The sequence below is a fragment of the Embiotoca jacksoni genome, unplaced genomic scaffold (assembly GCF_022577435.1).
Source record: "Embiotoca jacksoni isolate LCO1_2020_lvr unplaced genomic scaffold, fEmbJac1.0.p SCAF_35, whole genome shotgun sequence".
Taxonomy (NCBI): domain Eukaryota; kingdom Metazoa; phylum Chordata; class Actinopteri; family Embiotocidae; genus Embiotoca; species Embiotoca jacksoni.
Window position 1 is genome coordinate 1,587,026 of NW_027185387.1, and position 20,712 is coordinate 1,607,737.

Here is a 20,712-nt window from a genome sequence, read left to right on the forward strand (position 1 = left end):
TCCGGGTCACGCGGTTTCTGCGAATTACAGTTCAACATGTTCTTCGCGAAGGCACCACGGCGATAAGTTGAATTCATAAGTGACGACAAGCGAGATGTATTTTAACCAGACCGAAGAGAAAAAGTACTCGACAATACAGAATAAAAGCGAGGAAACTCGCGCACGTGAGCCAGCTATTTGTTCCAAACGTACCCCCATTTGCATCTTTTATTTTTGTATTTGTTTTACCCTTCGCAGCTTTTCAGCGTAGAATTGCTCCAAGGTTGTTTTTGTTTTGTTTTCCCTTTTTCTGTTTTAGCACAGCTGGATGCAAATCAAGGCAAATGATGTCGCCGCAGCGCGCCCGAGCCGCACGTGTCAAATAAAAGTCTCGAGTCTGGATGATGTTCTGCCCTTTTCTCGCCCGCACGTCTTCGACGGAGCGACGGAATCATCCTGCCGACGCGCCAGATGGCGGCGGGCCATGAATAATGCATCGTCGACCTTCAGCCAGACAGGTCCGGGCTGATCCGAGGTCAGCGGAATGACACGGGTGCGGTTCACGCTGAGCAGGCTGGGGGAGGCCGGCCGGCCGGCCGGGCGGGCGGGCGGGCGGGCGGGCAGGTGGTGGTGGAGAACTTTTTAAGACTGGTACGTGCGAGTTTCAATCCGCGTGACACGAGGAAGACGCCGGAAGCGGCACAATCAAATGGAAAATCTGCTTCAGACATTTGCCTACGCTGAAATACATAAAAGGAAACCTGTCCACTGCTCTGAAAAGATTAAACAGGATTTCACTGCACACCCGACGAAAAATTGCACCCGGTTCACGTTCAGCGTCAATATTATACGTAACACAGAGGACACATTTTGACAGTCTGTTCGATTTGAAAGTCGTATCAATAAAGCCGACCTCTGCAGCGTGTGCCGAATTGCGTCGTTCACAAAAATATTGCTGCAATTTTGAAAAAACAAATCACGACAATGGAAATAATTTGATTCGCTGATACGATAACTTTCGCAACTTAGACACAGAACCAGTTAGTGTCTTCAGATTTGGTTATGAAGGATCAGATGTTCAATAAAGCACTTTAATATGTTCGTTTTTAGTTATAATTTAACGCTGACGAATAAAAGAAAGCACTCATTAACATCAAGAATACACAATCGCAACAAAATAAGGAGATATTTTGTCGTCATCAAGAATATCATCGTTGCAGAAATAACTTGCGATAATATTTCAAGGCCATATCGGCCGACCATATTCACCAATAATGTCTCTTCTTTTCACTGAATGTAATCGAGGTCCCCCCCCCCCCCAAGATTTTATTGTTTACAGCTGTTTTCTGGGTTCTTTCTGTCTCTCCGAGTTACGTGTGAGCAGGATTTTCAAATTACAATTTCAACCATCAAAATTTCCAACTATCTACAAAAACCCTCGGTTTAATGCTGCGAAGCTTAAAATCAATGGTTTCCAATTCTCTGAAGAAAAAAAAGAAAAAGACAGAAATGGAACAAAAACATGTTTCTTTAAAAAAAAAAAAAAAAAGGTTTTTAAAGCTTATGGTGTGTGTGTGTGGGTCATCTCCATCGTCTTTCTTTATTTCTGACCCGTCTTCAAAAGTATAAATATTTATGTTAATGTATGATAATAAAATATAGTTCTTAATTTGAACTTAATACCTCTGATATATTGATTCGAACTAGTTTTACCTCAGGACCCACATTTGTCTTCAAAGTCGGTAAATCGTGACCCCAACAAAAAGGCTTTAACAGACTGAGATATATTTTGCAAACCGCAGAGCAACAACACGGTGACTTCATGTACCGTTAAAAACATGAGACAAACGAGAAAGCACCATGAAAGAGGAAGTTTGGCTCAAAACCTGATGAATAAAAATAAGTAAATACAAAAAAAAAAAAAAAAGAAGCAGTTTCCGCTTTGTGTAAACTACACGTGAAGCTGGCGAAGCCCATCGAGTTTAACGGGATCTAAATCCAAGGATACGCACCGTGAATAAAAAGATCGGGTCTTCTACGAAGGACTCACGTTGGCATTTTCGCGGTCAGGACCTGGGACGAAGATTGTTGTAATCTTTCGTCGCCCACACGAGACGGGTGACGCGTATGTCCGAGCGGTCGCCGATGCTCCGGTCCCAGCAGTACTCGGGCGACAGCAGCCTGCTCGGCTTGTGGACCCAGAAGTACTTGTTCAGGTGACTCTCGTCGTGCCACAGAGCCTCCACGCCGTTGAGCCGGTCCGCCGCGATGCCCCGATGGCAGGCATCCGCCAGGCGCTTGACGTTCCTCCACAGGCCTCCGAAGATGGCGGCGTGGTAGTAGAAGTCTCCGGTTTCCATGAAGGCTTCGGATTTGGGGTTCCTGTCGTAGGTGAACCGGTTCTTCGGCAGCTTGTAGAAGTGGGCGTGGAGCAGAGCCACCGAATCCCCCAAAGCCTCCGAGCCGAACCGCCCCACGAACTCCTGATCCACGTCGAAGCAGAAGACGTAACGGAAGCCGTGGCGGATCTCCGACTGGATCGCCTCCGATATCGTCTTCATTCGCATCATGGAGATGTCCTGCCACCTCGAGTGCTTTTCAACCCGCATGACCTTCAGGCTTCGCCGAGGAGCGAGCGTGATGTTTGGTACCTTTTCTGGCGAGTCTGTGAACACATAATACGTCACCGGTAATCCCAACATGAAATGTTGTTCTGCGGAGGTGAGGAAGGTCTTAAGGTAGGCGTCCAAGTACCTGAAGTAGACGCACAGAGGAAGAACAATGAAGCTGCCGGTAATACGTCATTATGAGAATGAGAAAAAAAACACATTCATAAAACAGACATATTTATTCACATTTGATGAGATTTTTGTTTTTGTCAGGATTCCTGTCCTTTCCTCTGTTCTACCCCCCCGACCCCCTCTCCTCCTGTGTCCTCCTGTCACCTCCCGTGGCCACGTCCTTTTGGTACAATTAAACCAAAAACAAAAGCCCAATTTGTTTATTCATAGGGAAATGTCAATAATAACAAATTGAATACACATTGAAACAGCAAATCATTTATGTTAAAAGTATGTTCAGCTCCTCTGGAGTGTTTTTTTCCTTTTATAAAAGACAAAAACTGACACCAGAGAAGCAAATACAGTTAATTTCCCCCCCCTTTTCCCCCTCCTCCTCACACACTCTATATTTAAAATGTATATTGCTTATTTTATATTTTAACTCTTTGTGTTTAATTTGATGCATTTTATCTGTTTCTTATGTGTCTCATTTCTCTTCTATGTTTTTTAAAATGTTCCTTTATATCTGTTTGTACTGTACATCAAACACCGCGTCAAAGTCGCAGTATTTACAGAGAAAACGAACCTTCCCACAGCAAACACTGTGAGAGCCACGGATGACTTTCCTCGGAGGTGCCTTCGGTCATACATGTCGGGGTCAAACATCCCCTCCCAGATTATGGGAGCTTTCCAGGACGTCCTGTTCTCAACCAACATCCTGCTCCTGAAAGATGAAAACAAAGATGATATATTCACGACAGAAAGATGTCCTCAAACCTGACAAACCACTTTGCTCGGTGAAGAGATCATTTTATATTTGTTTTATCGACCTGTTTTGCAATCTAACAAAATGTCAAACTGATGTTTACATTGAAGATTACGATTGCAGGAGTTTCAGTTCCAACGCAGTTTATGAACTTGTAATGTCTCGTACTTGTACAATTTAACCGGAGACATTTGAAGACGCAAAAAATTGACTTAAAGCTATACAGATAAGTTCATGTATTCATAACAGTTCTGCACCATTGTTCATCATTATATCATACTTCATAATTTAACTTGAAATAAAAAAAAAAAAAAAAAAGGCTAAATAAAATGATCTCCGATGTACACCTAGTGATAGGTTGGCCATCTGGAAATTGGGCAAATACTAGAAGGATCTTTCAATTATTGATTACTCATAGTGGATCATCATTGCATGGATTAAACAACAATAGTACTACTACTAATAATAAACAACAATAGTAATATTTATTACTGCTATTCTCATTTTTTGCTTTTGCGCAACATTTTTTATTTGTTTTAATTTCTTGCTGAATTTGTCTTTAATCGCTTTGTTGTTTATAATCTATCGAGTCTGTTTTAACTCTGATGCTGTGCAGCGATTTGGCAAATTTATGTTGGATATAAATGTGCTTTATAAATAAACTGACTTCACTTGGTTAACAACAACAACAATAATAATAACAACTGATAACAATGATTCTGTGATGATTTTGGTCCATAAAGTTATTTGAAATCGATCTAATTGTGTCTTTAAATAAACACAATTTCTCCCATGATCCCTTTCGGAGTGGAAGAATATGATAAAGCCTCCAAAAAGGCAAATCACTTTACGCAAGAATAAGAACGTCTAACGACCAAGAATAACATTTTTACGAAAAACAATAGGGCTTCGCACCATCGGTGCTTGGGCCCTAATAATTCCTTGAAAAACAATATGGCTTTCACACCCTAAAATCCAGATTGGCCTTTCAGACCACATTCCTTTGTGACAGGCCTGCTTCCTATTTTATCTCATGAATGTGAACATGTCACAGAGGTATTGTCTTTGAGGGAAGCGGAAAGAAGGAGGTGGTGAAAGAGGAAAATATTTCCCTTTTAAGAGCATCGTGTCAGTTTATGATCAGGGTGTGTCACAGATCATACGTCGAGCTGGTTGATCACATGAACCTAAAGTCGGGTCACGATAACCTAAACATGTAGTTGATGACATATTGAGACATTCGAGCCGTTTGGCCACGCACACTCGCAAAACACTTATCAGATGTATCGTCTCACCCCGCTGGATGTACAGTGGTGTGAAAAAGTTTGCCCCCTTCCTGATTTCTTATTTTTTTGCATGTTTGTCACACTTAAATGTTTCAGATTTATTTATTTTATTTTATACACTTTATTAATCCCCGAGGGGAAATTTCTTCGCTACAGCAGGGGGGCTCTCAGGGGGGAGATGCTGCAGCAGGCTGCCACTAGCGCGGCGCCAGGTAACCTGACCTGAGATGCATGTTTTTGGATGATGGGAGGAAGCCGGAGAACCCGGAGAGAACCCATGCAAACACAGGGAGAACATGCAAACTCCGCACAGAAAGGCCCAGGACCGGATTCGAACCCGGAACCTTTTTTGCTGTGAGGTGACAGTGCTAACCACTGCACCACCGTGCCGCCCTATCATCAAACAAATTTAAATATTAGTCAAAGTAAACGCAGTTTTTAAATGAAGGTTTTTATTATTAAGGGAGAAAAGAAATCCAAACCCACATGACCCTGTGTGAAAAAGTGTTTGCCCCCTAAACCTAATAACTGGTTGGGCCACCCTTAGCAGCAACAACTGCAATCAAGCGTTTGCGATAACTTGCAATGAGTCTTTTCCAGCTGTGGAGGAATGTTGGCCGACTCATCTTTACAGAGTTGTTGTAATTCAGCCACATTGGAGGGTTTTCCAGCACGAACCGCCTTTTTAAGGTCATGCCACAGCATCTCAATAGGATTCAGGTCAGGACTTTGACTAGGCCACTCCAAAGTCTTCATTTTGTTTTTTCTTCAGCCATTCAGAGGTGGACTTGCTGGTTTGTTTTGGATCATCGTCCTGCTGCAGAACCCAAGTTAGCTTCAGCTTGAGGTCACGAACAGATGGCCGGACGTTCTCCTTCAGGATTTTTTGGTAGTCAGTAGAATTCATGGTTCCATTTATCACAGCAAGTCTTCCAGGTCCTGAAGCAACAAAACAGCCCCAGACCATCACACTACCACCACCATATTTTACTGTTGGTATGATGTTCTTTTTCTGAAATGCGGTGTTACTTTTACACCAGATGTAACGGGACACACACCTTCCAAAAAGTTCAACTTTTGTCTCGTCAGTCCACAGAGTGTTTTCCCAAAAGTCTTGGGGATCATCAAGATGTTTTCTGGCAAAAATGAGACGAGCCTTAATGTTCTTTTTGCTCAGCGGTGGTTTTGGTCTTGGAACTCTGCCATGCAGCCATTTCTGCCCAGTCTCTTTCTTATGGTGGAGTCATGAACACTGACCTCAACTGAGGCAAGTGAGGCCTGCAGTTCTTCGGATGTTGTTGTGGGGTCTTTTGTGACCTCTCGGATGAGTCGTCGCTGCGCTCTTGGGGTAACCAAGATTATCCACAGCTCCTGGGAAGGTTCACCGCTGTTCCATGTTTTCTCCATTTGTGGATAATGGCTCTCACTGTGGTTCGCTGGAGTCCCAAAGCTTTAGAAATGGCTTTGTAACCTTTTCCAGACTGATAGATCTCAATTACTTTCTTTCTCATTTGTTCCTGAATTTCTTTGGATCTTGGCATGATGTCTATCTTTTGAGGATCTTATGGTCTCCTTCACTTTGTCAGGCAGGTCCTATTTAAGTGATTTGTTGATTGAGAACAGGTGTGGCAGTAATCAGGCCTGGGTGTGGCTAGAGAAATTGAACTCAGGTGTGATAAACCACAGTTAAGTTATGTTTTAACAGGAGGCGGCAAACACTTTTTCACACAGGGACATGTGGGTTTGGATTTTTTTTCTACCTTAATAATAAAAACCTTCATTTAAAAACTGTATTTTGTGTTTACTTGTGTTATCTTTGACTAATATTTAAATTTTTTTTGATGATCTGAAACATTTAAGTGTGACAGACATGCAAAAAAATTTGGAAATCAGGAAGGGGGCAAACACTTTTTCACACCACTGTATGTCACACGTTTCGTGAGGTTTCAAGCATCTGTTGACCTTAAACATCAACTTCCTGTGTCACGGCGAGACATCCAACTTTGCCGCATCGTCATGGCGATGCCCATTGATAAAGTCGAACGAACGTCTCAATATATCATCAACTACATGTTTAGGTTATTGTGACCCGACTTTACATTCATGGGATCAACCAGCTCGACGTAGAATGTGAAAGTATGAAAAGTGTCATTTCCAGTGGCCAACAGGGGGCGCTATGACTATGAGCGAATATTACCACACAGGGGTCTTCAGGGCGGGGCTGTTATCATACCTGTGATGTTTAGAGAAGGTCGGTCCATGTACATAAGATTTAAAGCAACTCGTAGTTTCATGGCGAGACGCTCAAAATGGCCGCCTCTTACGGGCACACACATCGACGAAAACAAATTATTTTGATAACTTTTAATCCCAAACATGTTAACTATCCATCAAACCTAAATTCAAGTTGGTGCGACAAAATCCCGAAGAGGAGTTCGACAAAGTACAACGTATCAGAATTGCCCAAAATGGCAACTAAATTCAAAATGGTTGACTTGCTGTCGAGTTGACGTAATTGTGCAATGTAACTTTTTTGTGCGTCTAGGTGTGAGACACGTGTCCACCGGATTTCGTGAATTTAGGTAAATGTGGCCGCCGGAGCATCTCTTTAGGGGGCGCTCTCGAGCCATTTAGCCGCGCCCACTCGCAACTCCACTAGAATACGAAATTTTTCGCCGGGAGACATATGCGTGTTCACTTTCATGAGTTTTTGAATATGATAAAACCTCCAAAAAGGCAAATCACTTTACGTAAGAAGAAGAAGAAAGAGAAGAATATTTTTACGAAATACAATAGGGCTTTCACACCGATGCTCGGTGCTCGGGCCCTAACGACAATTCCTTCAGAAACAACGGGCCTTTCGCACCGATGCTCGGTGCTCGGGCCCTAATAAGTAAAACAAAAGAAAAAGGACGTGATGATGACAAGACAGAGGCTCCAATGGTTTTTGGAGATCTCTTACCCAAAGTTAAGCGTGTGGTCCAAATTAACGGTCTGTGTTGCTGCTGCAAAAGGGTTGCCCAGCAGAGTCCACACGGTGTTCATCATTATTAAATATGAAGAAATGACCATCAGGAGGCTGAAATCAAATTATTTGGAAGAGATTCTTGTAAATTACTCATTTTGGCTTTTACGTGCTGCTGCTGGTCTGTTGACACAATAATGAGGCCTTCGGTACTCACATGACCAACACAAAACAGCAGACTGGTCTAGTAAGCTTCGCCGCTTTATTGTTCCTGTTAAAAGAATACGGAAGCAGACAAAAGAAAAAAAAAGAAAGAAGGAAACTTCAGTATAATTCATATAATATTTGGTATAAATTTTGGTCCAGACGCGGAGGAGAATCCAACCCGTCCCGCCATTTTCAGACACGACATTCCTCATTTGAAACAAACCATCGCAGAACTCGTCTCTTTTTCCCAACAAGCCATCGTCAGCAGATTAACCCCCCAGCACTTTTTCTACTTACCGGACGGCCTGGAACTCTTTCCGCTCCTTCACGCCACGTTTAACCTTCCGTTCCCTTCCTTCGACGTGGCCTCCGTATGCAGCTTCATCTCCCATGTCCACTCAATTCTCCACATCGAGATACCCACCATTAAGGTTTACCTTAGCGGTATCAACTTCTTTGCAAAATTACTCACTGGCTCCCCTGCAATGCTCTCCCAGTCGCCTTTACTTATTAAAGGCCTTCAGCGCCAAACACCTACACCGACTCCTCGCCGTCTCCCGCTAACCACCGATCTTATTTCTCGCTGCATTGCCACCCTTCGCTCCAACCACTTTTCTGCCCACATGGTGCGCACTCTGGAATCCATGTTTCTACTTGCTTTCTTCGGTTTCTTGCGATGCTCAGAATTCACTTCTTCTTCAGCCAAGTTCAACCCTAGTCTCCACCCTTGCGTATCAGACCTTTTATCCCATCTCCAAAGATTGCTTAGGCTATTCGCTCAAATGGAGCAAAACAAACCAGGTCAGCAACCCAGTTCCCATATTTTACTTTAAACTAAATTCATATCTGAGCCCCTACGAACCCCTCATATACTATCTTCAGCTCAGGAAAACGCAGCAAACTTCTTCCCCTGAACCGCTGTTCATCACCGAAACAGGCCAAGTTGCCAATCGATCCTGGTTCCTTTTACACTTCAGAGCAGTTCTAATCACCTCCGGGATTAATCCCGACTCCTTCTCCGGCCACTCCTTTCGCATAGGGGCAGCCACCACCGCGTCAAGCAGAGGAGTCCCAGACCACCTCATCAAGGTCATGGGCCGCTGGTCTTCCCAAGCCTACCAACTTTACACCCGCCACGGCTTCGACGACCTGCGCAAAGGGCAGGCAGCCTTGCTTTCTTAGGATGGCTTCTTTTGGGGATCTGCAAGGCCCGGGAGCCGCAGTGGATCCTCGACTAAGCCTTCCCCCAAACCGCGAAACTCTGACCCTGGCTTAATCTCCCCCAATCGATGAAGGTTCGCCCCCAGCCGAGGCGGGGTCCTAGCTCGTGAATTGAATTTAAATTGAATTAAGTTAGTTCAAGTGCAGGCAGTGTTTCATTGATTTGGGTCGGTTCGAAAATAGGACATTCCTAAGATAGTATTGTTTTGATTGTTGTTTTGGCCTCGGCTCACCCCAAAGGCATTTTAAGTTCCAACTCTTCATTTGTTTGTAAAAAGCGTATAAATAAAATGTTAATCGTTTGAAAACCAAAATTCAGGTGATCCTGTGGCTGCTTGGGACCTGGAGGGCAAAACCTGTCTATATTTTCCCTTAGAGCAAACTGAACAAGTTTTTTGTTTTCCCCTATGAACTTGACTGAAACTAATGGGAAACCTGTTTTAGATGCGTACACAAGATACCTCATTGCCGTGAAACAGCTCGATTTCATTCTCCAGGCGCACAACCTCTCGAGCACAATGAGAGTATACGTCAGTCGGTGGGAAAACGTCCACCTTTAATACACAAAACAAAAACATTGTTTAAACACAGCAGTATCAAATAGCAGAAGCAGTTGCACAGTAACCGACAATGCCAACATAACTTCACGCATGGACTGCGTAGTTTCCTAAAAATAAACATTTACCGACCACAGATCGAGACTGAAACGTTCACAAATTCTGTAATTCAAGGAGTTAATGGCCCTAAAAATCAGTTGTACACCTTAATGCCTTAAAAGTGAGAGGAGGAAGTTAATGTCACTTATATTATTCACCATGAAGATTACAAGCTATTTATTGTCCATTTCTAATCATCTCGGGGAGCGGAATAAAATATGAATCAAACCTCAAGTAATAATATAAACAGTCTTTGTAAAGGTAAACTTCTTTTATTATTTATTTGATAGCGTTTACGTAAGGGACACATTTACTTTGTTGTTCATAGACATTGCTGTTTTGCCCTTCTGCATGAGAGGACATGACAGAGAGAATATATACCATAATCATAAACTCTACTTGGCTGACAAGTGATTTACGTTGTGGGAATTTATGCATGTACGGACAGATTTACCCTCAAACACGGGTAATACAATTTCACAGTGTTTTCTTCTGTTATTTTTCATTTAGAAAATATTTAATATTAATTACTGACGAGCCTCAACTTTCCCTGACACAGCGAATACTGATGACTTACCTGTGTCTGGGTGGCTTTTCACAACATATAAATCCACAACACACCGACGAATCAACAGGAATGAAACTCGACTTTGTTCTCAAGCAGACAATTTTTTTTTTTTTTTTTTTTTTTGTATGAGCAGACCCGCCCATCCTCTCAGGAGATAACCTTTTTTTTTTTTTTCCACAGTAAAAAAGAAATGAATTTCCTTCTCATCAGCACGCTGGTTTCTCTCTTTATGGTTAAATGTTTTTTCTGACTTTCGATGTGTTCATTGGTTTGTGAAGGTTGCACTTTCAACCTAACCGGTTTATAATTTATTCTGCCTACGGGCTCCTTTTTAATGTGTGATTTGTGAATGTGGCACGGAATCTTCAAAGTAATCCATTCTACAATCAGATGACTTTTGTTGTGATTTGTTCTTGTAGTTTGCTGCAGATCTTCTGTTGCTCATGTGGCCAGACAGGTTCATGTGAATACAACAAAACAAAGCATGCCAGCTTTCCGCATTTTTATCCTTCTCCTGATTGGTGGTGGTCTGTCTGCACCTGTAATGTTCAGGTAGGTCTTTTGTTAATTATTATTATTCCTGCCAGCACATTCTGTCATGCGTCACGCGTTTGGCAGCCACAATGGAATATTTGTGCGATTTATTTTCCAGAAAAATAATCAATGTGCCTATTCTGAAGATGTTTGTTTTTTTTATTTGAGAGGGCGGTTACATTAAAAAACAGTTAATGTTGCAGAGATGCCAAGATCAGGGCGCGTTTTGTTTTTATTCGGAAGAGGAAACGTCCGTTGCTAAGCAGCAGCTTTGCTTCCTGAAACCAACTTTATAGGTTTCAATTATTAAAGAATCAAAGAATCAATATTGTATCAGAGGTTGTGTCATCTAAATGTATTCATATTGTGGGACAATCTGCTCTCAAAATATATAACTTTTTGTTCGTGTGATCTCCGTTTCCATGGCAACACACGGGGTATGACTAACAGCTGGGAAACAACCAGCTACGGGGACGGGGCCAGTGGAAGCGAATGTAATGAATGCTTTCTAGAGGTGGCTTCTCAAACTGAATTAAAAACGGCACATAGAAACACTAAACTGCTCAGCTAACTCAGTCTTGTTTGTCACTAAGGTAGCCGCTGGAAAAAAAGATATCGACGGACTCGTGTATTATTACGAATTTAGCACCGTGTCGTGTGATAAAACCAAGTGGGTCACATTTAGTAACCCTACAACAAGTAAATACAACACTATATTGCATCTTGTATGAAATTCAATTCCACTTGCATATTTGCCATTGAGGAAGGCGGAGTGATATTTTCTAGTGAAAGCCGGATGGTTAATATTTACTAAAAAAACAATGACACCGTTGAAATACTCCTTCAACAGAACCCAGAAGTTCCACTTTCATTTCGAGATCGTCACGCGGCGCAACACGGTTCACAATTATTGTGGATTTCTGGGAGCAGCTTGCGCCAGCTGTTTCCTGTCCATTTGAATATCCGACATGTCAAGGAACGACACTCGGCATCAGAAGCCAGGCTGGTGTATTTCCCCGGCTGGACGAAGCTTCTTTCATTTGAATTGCAAACAGGTTGGATTTTCCCCTGCATAACAACCCTCTTGTTGATGGAAAGTAAATCATTCATCTTATTTGCCAGTGGCTCCTGAAAGGTTCTTTTGCTTTACTTTCGGCACGTAGTTGACGACTCCGCCTTGTCCTTATGTTGTGACCTACAACCAACTCAGTATTACCATATGGAAGCAGACAGAAAAGGAAATGGGGGTGACTGTCAGCTGTTTGTCACGGTGTATAAAAGCTGTATAAAAGCTGCCCTACGGAGGAGTGACGTCGAGCAACGCTGGACACCTCTCTTTGAGTGTGCACGTATTTGCTCCTTCTTGCAAGAATAAACGTCCGATATGTTTGATTTTGAATCCAGCCTCGGAGTCATTTTTCTAACACTTGTAAGCAATCAAAATTCTAGTAGTTCTCTTTGCTTTTCCCTCCATTTTTCTGTCGGAGTTCATTTCCTCAGATGAGTCCCGTCATCGCGTCCGCAACACGACATAAGTTCGGGACGTTAGTTTTGCTCGTAGTAAGTGGTTCGCTGACTCCGAAGTTTGATAACGTCGCTTCATTTTTTTTTTTCTCACGCCGCGTTGTGTCTTCTGATTCCCAGATCTGACGAAGACACGGAGGAGTTGGAGCTGCTGTTTGACCCCGACCTCGTCAAAGTCGGCCTTACGGACGGTAAGACGGGGACGCGTGTTACGATGGTTTCGGTCCGTGAAATGTTTGGTTGATTAGTCCATTTTTCTTTTTGTTCCCCCGTTTTTTTTTTCCACAAATTTAAATGTCTTTAAATACACGTTAACATGAATCCAACATACTGTAGCGAACGGATACCTGGAGGCAGAAGATGTTATCGTTCAGTCAGGAATGCACACATTCCAGCGACGCACAGGAGCTCTCTCAAGTTCACAGCGCCAGACTAGCCTGGACCTGTCCCTCCAAGCCTAGACCTGTCCCTCCAAGCCTAGACCTGTCACTCCAAGCCTGGACCTGTCCCTCCAAGCCTGGACCTGTCCCTCCAAGCCTAGACCTGTCCCTCCAAGCCTGGACCTGTCACTCCAAGCCTGGACCTGTCCCTCCAAGCCTAGACCTGTCACTCCAAGCCTGGACCTGTCCCTCCAAGCCTGGACCTGTCCCTCCAAGCCTAGACCTGTCACTCCAAGCCTGGACCTGTCCCTCCAAGCCTCCCGCACTCCTCCAGTTTCATATAAAACACTATTTCATATCATATATATATATATATATATATAGTAGGGGGTCCCTGCTCCATCTCTCTATCAGTTTGGGGGTTCTTGGCCTGAAAAAAACCATTGAAGACCCCTGATCTAATGTGTTGCTGCAGATTATGGCCAGAGGCCCCTTCCTCCCCCTCCGCCGCCCTCCGGTAGATCTGCTGAAGGTGCGGAGGCGTCAGATCGGCGACATGACTCTGACCTCGTCAGGCAGCAAGCCATCTTTGCTGATGGTAAGAAAGACGCATTTTGTTGTTGTTTGATGCCACTTAGCGACTCATCATTTTTTAAAAATTTTGTTTTGAAATCATCGAAGACAAACACCGAACGGAGGCGGCGCCAGGCACTTTTGGAAGAACTAGTTCTGGGAACCCTTGTAAGGAACCCTTCTCCTGGGAAGTTCCGCCGAGAACTAAATACCCCGAAGGGCTTTTTTTTTTTTTTCCCCCAGCCTCTATCAGCATCGCCAACAGGAACTCTTATTTGTCCGTGTTTTGCAGCCCGCCATTTTGTTTAAGGCAAACGATAACAGGATAGTTTGGATTGTTTGAACTGGGGTTGTATTAGGTACTTTTTAACAGTCACTGCATTCCCTGCAGCGGACGGGGATAGGCACGCCCGACAAAACGCGTTTTAGCCACGTAAACGATATCAATATATCAATTTAAACGTACGCTATTGTTAGGAAAAATAGTAACTCATTGTCAGTGTGTAAATTAAGTTACTGCTATGTGTGCAAAGTTTCTGTTAGTCTATGCATAAAACTTTAGATGAAATGTCTCATGCACTGCATGCACATTCCACGAGTTCCTCTCTTGCAGTATATGGCCCCTCGGGGGAGGAGGAACTCGTTTATCTAGTTTAGCACACAGGTAGGTTAAAAGCAAACATACCCATATAGGATGCAAAGAGCATTGAACCCCTATGCACTCATGTTACACAACATGTGACCTTATCTATAGGAATGTAATCACATGCTGTTTTATAACCCCACGTATACAATAAAAGGAGCAAAGAGTGTTGGAGTTGGCTGATGCCAGGTGAAGAGCTTACAACTCTAAGACCCTGCACGGACTTCCCTTGCTGCAAGTAAAACTCAGATTTGGGTCCAAGCCTTGTTTTTGTCTGACTGTGGGTTTGATTCTTATTCTATCAGCGCTATGTTATAGTTCTGAACCTAACAGCTATATTAAGAATATATTTTCTATTACATCTTTCTTTTCGAAGCCGCCAGACTCCCTTGACAAAAACAGTTCCTGGGAGTTGCCGATCTGTCCGCTGCCTCCATCAGCTGGTTCGTTGTTGTTGTTGTTGTGTGACTTTTGGTGGCGTTGTAACGCGTCAGTTAAAGTCCGAACTAACAGAACAAGGTGGAGCGCAAGGTACGGCGGTCCTCAGTTTCTGTCAGTTCGGTCCTCAGGTGCAAACTTCCAAGTTCGTAGAACAATGAAAAAGTTCCTCGCGATTAGAAGAATGTCTTTTAGAGCAGCGCAGAAACACGTATTGGATTCTTTCCATCCATCTAATTGCTCTATTGTGTAGCTGCAGATTATCGCAAGAGGACCGTCCATCTTTCTCTGCTATCCGACGCCAAAAATCCATACCGACCTAATTTGGAGAATGAATACTACTGACCGAGACCCGGCAGATCCAGCGTCGGTGAATTCCAGCTGACGTGTAGAGGATCACCTCATCAAAATCAAAAGCATGTTGAAATTAAAACCAGGCAAACCAACAAAAAAAAAATCTTGTTTTTTAAAATTTTTTTTTTATGAACTTTCATCCTTTTGAGAAACTGAACTGAAAAAAAAATCCCTCATTTTTGATCGAATTATGAGATCTATATTCGGGTTTTGTACATTTCTACATGTTACTCACCAATTTGAATTGCCCAGTTCAAATTTTGGGATGCAGCAAAATCTAGAGTTTGAGTATAGAAATGAGTGCGTGTGTGTGTGTGTGTGTGTGTGCGTGTGTGTGTGTAAGTGATGATCATACAAATGACAGGACATCAGATCTGCATTAAAATTTTTAAATCAAGAATAATTCACAGCTAAAAAAAAAAATCCAAAATAAAGAGAAATTTCACATACTACATATTGAATCCATACAATGTCATATTTATAATTACAGATATTAAATAATTTATTTATATATGGCATGTCTGTACACCCTTTGTATAGCCCCGACGACAGTACATTTTCCCCCGTCAGCCTGATCGGCTCTTGAGAAGGGAATTCATATAAAAGTGAGTGTTGATCTCTCGACGCGAACATAATGGCTTTCATCAACAACAGCAGACGACTCGTTTGTTTGTTTGTTTGTTTTGAAAAGGGACAAACTATGGGACTTAGTGAGATGGCTGAATAGAAAATGTCCATATCGTTCTTGAATTAATCTTTCTTCTTCAGACATTTCAGCTTCTGTTAAAATATAGATCACATCAAATAATCTGTTACAAATCAGTGTTAGTGATAAATGATGGAGGAAGAACACTTTTGTTTTTCACTGCAGAATAACTGTGCTGTACCCGTGATGGACCTGGGAGCATCTCTAAAACTAAAATCCTTTTGGTTTCCTGACCATCAGAGGCCCTCGCTCAAAACATTTAGCGACTGCTGGGTCATTTGAATGACGCAAAGTCCAAATATCTGTTCGGAGTTCATTTGTGTCTCCACTAGGGGGCAGCAGTGTTCCAGATTTGGCTATTCGCTGCATCTTTTGGGGCTCGAGGCAGGTCAGATAAAGTCACCGACTGCAACAAACAAAGACTTGACTTGAAATACGATGTGAATAATTGATTTTCAATAGACTTTGAATTTGAAGTCTTTGAAGTTGACCATTTAAAATGGCTTTTTAATGGGATTTATAACATTTGCTTTTCGGGGTTGTGCTAATAGTATTGGACATAACTTGAGACATAGTCCCAATGCCTCGGCTGAACAATCACCCTCATGGTACATGGTTTTGCAAAGCCCATCTCTAAAATGGGGGACTTTAATGGTTCTGCTTTCAAATCTCCAGTAAGTCAAGGCTCAGAGCCCTCAAGTCCATGTTTTAAAGTTTTGCTGACTCAAGTCTAAAATGTCCAGATCTGGTACTGTCTCATTAACAAGACTAGCTTGGTTACAATTAACCACCGGTTTATGAGCCAAAGCTTAATTTCCAGCCTACTAAACATGCATCATTTCCTCAGTGTTGTTTACACTCCAATGAATATATTGGATGTATTAAGAGAATTCAATTTATTGTATGTCTTTTGGGCCTTTGCTTGTTTGTTTGTTTTACCCCAAAGATCACGCGTGATTTTCTCTGATTCGGTTGAACTTTTTGATCTCGTCTCGGGTAACAAACAGACATAAAAGTCACTGATCATGTGACACTTTACCAGCTCACAGGTTGACCTTCATCAACAAATTATGGGACTTTTCAAGCAGACCAAATCTCATTCAGAGTTTTTAAAGCAAAGGGGGTGAATACCCATGCACTCAATACTTTTACAGTTTAAAATATCATTTTTTTTTTTTTTTTCTTCTTTTCGTTCCACTTCAGCAATCTGGATTATTTTTGCTCTCTCCGTTACATAAAATTCCAAACACAAAATCAATTTTAATATCAAATTGCAATGCCGTAAAACGGGGATGAACACTTCCTCGAGGCACCGCTCTCGGTAAAATTCTGCTGGACTCTGCGTTTTTAAAAATTTTTTTTTTTCTGAAACGAAAAACAGGAAAAAAAAAAAAAACCCGCCCGGCACAGCACAGGGTACAGCACAGCACAGCACAGCACATGTAGCGCACTGGAATAAAGAGCAAGTCACAGCAAAAACACTCCTACGTCTCAATTTGCATTCAAACCCTTCAAACTCGACGCGCGCTCGACGGCAAACTCCTTGAAATGCGGCGACGATGTTCACTGAAGAGAAGGTTCACGGCGATGCGATGAAAAAGAGGCACTACTGGTGAAGATCTGAAGACACCAGAGTTTTTTGTGTTTTTTTTGTGTGTTTTTTTTTGTTTTTTTAGCTTCCTTGTTTTAGCACCCGTACCTCACCGTACCGAACCATCGGCCTCGCTTGTCTCCCGGCCGCTACGCCGAGAGCGTGGAATATTTCTGATGCGGAAACGACGAGGAGCGGGTTTCTAAAACGCCGCTCGAGGGAGACGCGGCGAGTCGGACCTCGTCCTCCGTCCGCCGGGCGGAACCGAACCCAGCCTCGTTTTCTGGGTGAAATGGTGGAAGGGGGGGGGGGGGGGGGGCTTAGCTGAGCTCTAACAGTACCAACAGAAGCCGCAAAAAAAAAAAAAAAAAAAAAAAGGAAGGAAAAATCCACACTCATACACCCGCACACTGGTTTTTTTTTTCCTTTTTTTTCTGCTTGTTGTTGTTGTTGTTGTTTACTTGGCATGTCCAAGCGATGCACGGTGCATTTTGAGGAGTTCTTAAACATTTTTAGTGTTTCGCACGTGCTTTAGGTCGCTGTTACCCTGCCGGCACGGAAAGTCGGCGTCAAAGAGTTTACCGCCGGCTGGTTTGGATGTTAAAACCTGGTGCGTACGCTTTTAATCTTTTACATTTCTTTCTTTTTTTTTTTTTTTTACATTAAAAACTCGATTAATAATAAAGAGTTATCAATTCGTCTTCGTGTTAAACTGCCTTTCCTGCTACTTGGTGAATGACGACACAAAGCCGTGCTAATCTGCTGCCTCTCGTTTACAAAAAAAATAACAATAAAATAAATAAAAAGCACCCCAAAATGCAGAGAGCATCACCTGCAGCTGCTTTTTATAACTGTGGTTTTTGTTTTGTTTTTCGGGTGGATTCTTTTGTTGTTGTTGTTGTTGTTGTTGTTGCCACTTGAAACATGTGGATATCACCTCGGTAACAGGCGTGCCAGACGGGTAAAGTTCCCTTGTTCCTACATGGATATTTTTTTTTATTTCGCTTAAGTGTACGTTTTCAGTGTGAGGATGTTATTCGGTAAATATACACCTCCGTCATGCTCCGGCTCAAAGATATTCAAAGTCGAAGCAAACTCCCCGTCGCTCGTTCATTTGTTTTTTTCTTTCTCCTCCCAAATCTCCGCCGCTGAAAGTGCGAGGCGGCGCCGTCCGGTACGTCTCCCGGGCTTTTTTTTTTTTTTTAACACCCGCTGAGATGATGCTACAAGCTCACTAGCGCCGCCCTGGCTGCAGACGTAAGGACGTTTGTGCTCCCCCCCCCCCACCCGACGGCCCCGCCGGCCACCACCTCGCCCCACCCGTGTCATTTTGCATATTTTTTTTCTTTTTCTTCCCCCCTCAACAACGCCCCTCCTCCGGCTGGTTTTCATCTCGCGGGTTTACACCGCAGCTCCCGTGCTTGGTCCTTATTTTCCTGCTCGTTTTGTCAGATGTGTTAATTTTTTTTTTTTTTTTTTTTCCTTTTTAAATTGAGATATTTCTGTCCTTCATGCAACGTTATGTTATGATACAGTGTACTGTACAAGGGTTGTGGTTTAAAGGCAGGGCTATTCCAGGTAGATGTCCTCTGTCGGGCACGAGAACTCCACAAACTCCTTATAGTACAACTGGAAGGCTTTCCTGAAAAAAAAAAAAACAACCAAAACATAACGCGGTCATTTCTCATTATCTGATTTCTAAGCACACACCGTAGTATTTTAACAGATGGATGGGTTCAATTTGACTTTTGTTTTAAACAGAAGCTGTTTTTTTTTTTTAATGTAAATTTTCAAATTCCAATGAGGAAACCAACATTGAAACAGAAAAGAAAACACCGACGAATTAAATAAATCATCTTCAACAAGGACCAGATTTAGCGGGGGAAAAAAAAAAAAAGGCTTCAAAAAGCACAGGCCGCAATGGAAACGTTTCCAGGGACACTAAAAACCGTCGGACGCGCTTGCAGTTCCAATAGTTTTACTCATTGAAGTGAACCGTTAAAAACAAACAGAAGCTGGTTTCTGCATTTGGTCGTGGGTTTTCTTTTGGTGGGACCTTTGCTCCGGAGAAATCTTCTCCCGTTGCGTCGGCGGAGACAAAAGTAAACGCGCAAATGTCCTCGCATGCAGGGAATTTAAATCCAAGAGGAAAACACACACGGAGGGTCCAACTCACCCGACTGACTCCGCCAGAGGTTTGGTGGAGTTTTCAGACACGAACACGTGGCAGGCAAATCTCTGATCCGCCGGGTGCTTCGTAATGAAACCGAAATACCTGCGGAGACACGCGAAGCACTTTCAGAGAGCGCTTTTGGCATAATCACAAACCGCAACGCTGCATTTTTTTTTTTTTTGTCAAGATCTCCAGGCGATCTCTAAACACAGTTGTTGATTTCTGCTGACACCGCGCGGCACCTTCGGTCTCTGCGCGAATAACAGTAAAGTTGGAAAAAAAAACCTGATGGGTTTCGGCAGCTCCTCCGATTCTTGTCAGGAAGTAACCAACATTTGACTCTTTGCTGAAAAGCGGCGCTTGGTGTTTTTGGGGCTTTTACTTACTTGCTGTTTTTGGGGTGGTAGCCGCAGAACGAGACGTTCTTCAGCTGGAAGAAGTGACTGCACTCGTTGCTCTGTCGACGGCACGTGGGAAAATAAGAAAATGTCTGAGATTAACATCTGGAACGCTGAGTTGATCTCATTTAGTCTTTGCAAAAAAAAACAAAAACAAAAAAAAAACGCCAAATATTCTCAGATGTTCTGCTTTTCTGTTTAAAAACAATTTTTTTTGGTTTTTGTTCAGACAAAACAAGACAATTTAAAGACGTCGCCTTTAACTCTGCAATCGTGCAATTTTTTTTGTGACTACAATATAATTATAATTTTGCCTATGTTATGGTTAATATGAATGCATCACTGTATTATCTGAACATCAGCTCACTTGGAAAATCTAAATTAGAAACAATTTATTTTATAAACTGTAGCTCTGAAGCTTTATATACTTATAACATAAAACCTTCCTTTGAAAAACATGAATGAATACAGTTGTCAAATGAATATAGCAGAGACACTATACACTGTCTCTCAGGAACAGAAGCTTAAAGAGGCTCGACATTGAAATAGATCCTTCTTTAAAAAAAACGTCTCCCGACATCTCTGCTTGCAGCCTCTGTTGGCGGCCACCAGGGGGAGACATGCCCCAAATCTCCAACGAGATTGGAGCGTAAATGTGTGGTTGCGTTTGACGAAAGCCCGCAAAGCTGCAGTTCATTTATTTCCCCGCACGGCGAGAGCCTCACTCTGTCGCAGGCGTAGTAATCCTCCTGAACTTCCAGCTTGACGCCTTTCACGCTGATCTCCAGGATGCAGGAAGAAGGCGGGTTGTACTTGACTGTCATCCTTCTGTTGGTGGCGATCTTGGAAGACAAACGCACAAAGATGAACTCCCCGGGAACATGACGAGCTCCAAATACTTCCAAAAGGCGCTTTTAATCTGGGACCTGTTTCTACACCATCTGATAATATGGAGGTAAAACTAAAAGTG

The 20,712-nt window shown here is 42.8% G+C and overlaps 2 protein-coding genes across 3 annotated transcripts in view; both read right to left on the minus strand.

Moving 5' to 3' along the window:
- Nucleotides 1-1,084: 1,084 nt before the first annotated feature.
- Nucleotides 1,085-7,874, minus strand: LOC138208083 (N-acetyllactosaminide alpha-1,3-galactosyltransferase-like). The gene is made up of 3 exons (XM_069165752.1): nucleotides 7,774-7,874; nucleotides 3,346-3,483; nucleotides 1,085-2,733 (listed from the first exon to the last, which is right to left on the minus strand). Exons 1-3 carry the CDS (start codon nucleotides 7,857-7,859, stop codon nucleotides 2,046-2,048), a joined length of 912 nt encoding a protein of 303 aa, XP_069021853.1. The 5' UTR covers nucleotides 7,860-7,874; the 3' UTR covers nucleotides 1,085-2,045.
- A 7,373-nt stretch (nucleotides 7,875-15,247) lies between these two features.
- The window catches only part of mapk8ip1b (mitogen-activated protein kinase 8 interacting protein 1b), a 47,337-nt gene continuing 41,872 nt past the window's right edge, over nucleotides 15,248-20,712 (minus strand). For both annotated transcript variants that reach the window (XM_069165637.1, XM_069165638.1), the window contains exons 9-12: nucleotides 20,468-20,584; nucleotides 19,731-19,801; nucleotides 19,348-19,446; nucleotides 15,248-18,813 (exon numbers count right to left, since the gene is read on the minus strand). In XM_069165637.1, the coding sequence (XP_069021738.1) occupies nucleotides 18,741-18,813; nucleotides 19,348-19,446; nucleotides 19,731-19,801; nucleotides 20,468-20,584 (360 nt within the window). In that variant the 3' untranslated portion in view covers nucleotides 15,248-18,740. The remainder of the gene's footprint in view (nucleotides 18,814-19,347; nucleotides 19,447-19,730; nucleotides 19,802-20,467; nucleotides 20,585-20,712) is intronic.

Bases quoted from the DNA above. Each gene is read 5' to 3' on its own strand.
- LOC138208083 (XM_069165752.1), bottom strand. From the start codon at position 7,859: ATGATGAACACCGTGTGGACTCTGCTGGGCAACCCTTTTGCAGCAGCA. The intron at 3,484-7,773 runs GTAAGAGATCTC...TTCATCTTTCAG, and splicing joins GACCACACGCTTAACTTTGG to GAGCAGGATGTTGGTTGAGA. The intron at 2,734-3,345 runs GTTCGTTTTCTC...CGTCTACTTCAG, and splicing joins ACAGTGTTTGCTGTGGGAAG to GTACTTGGACGCCTACCTTA.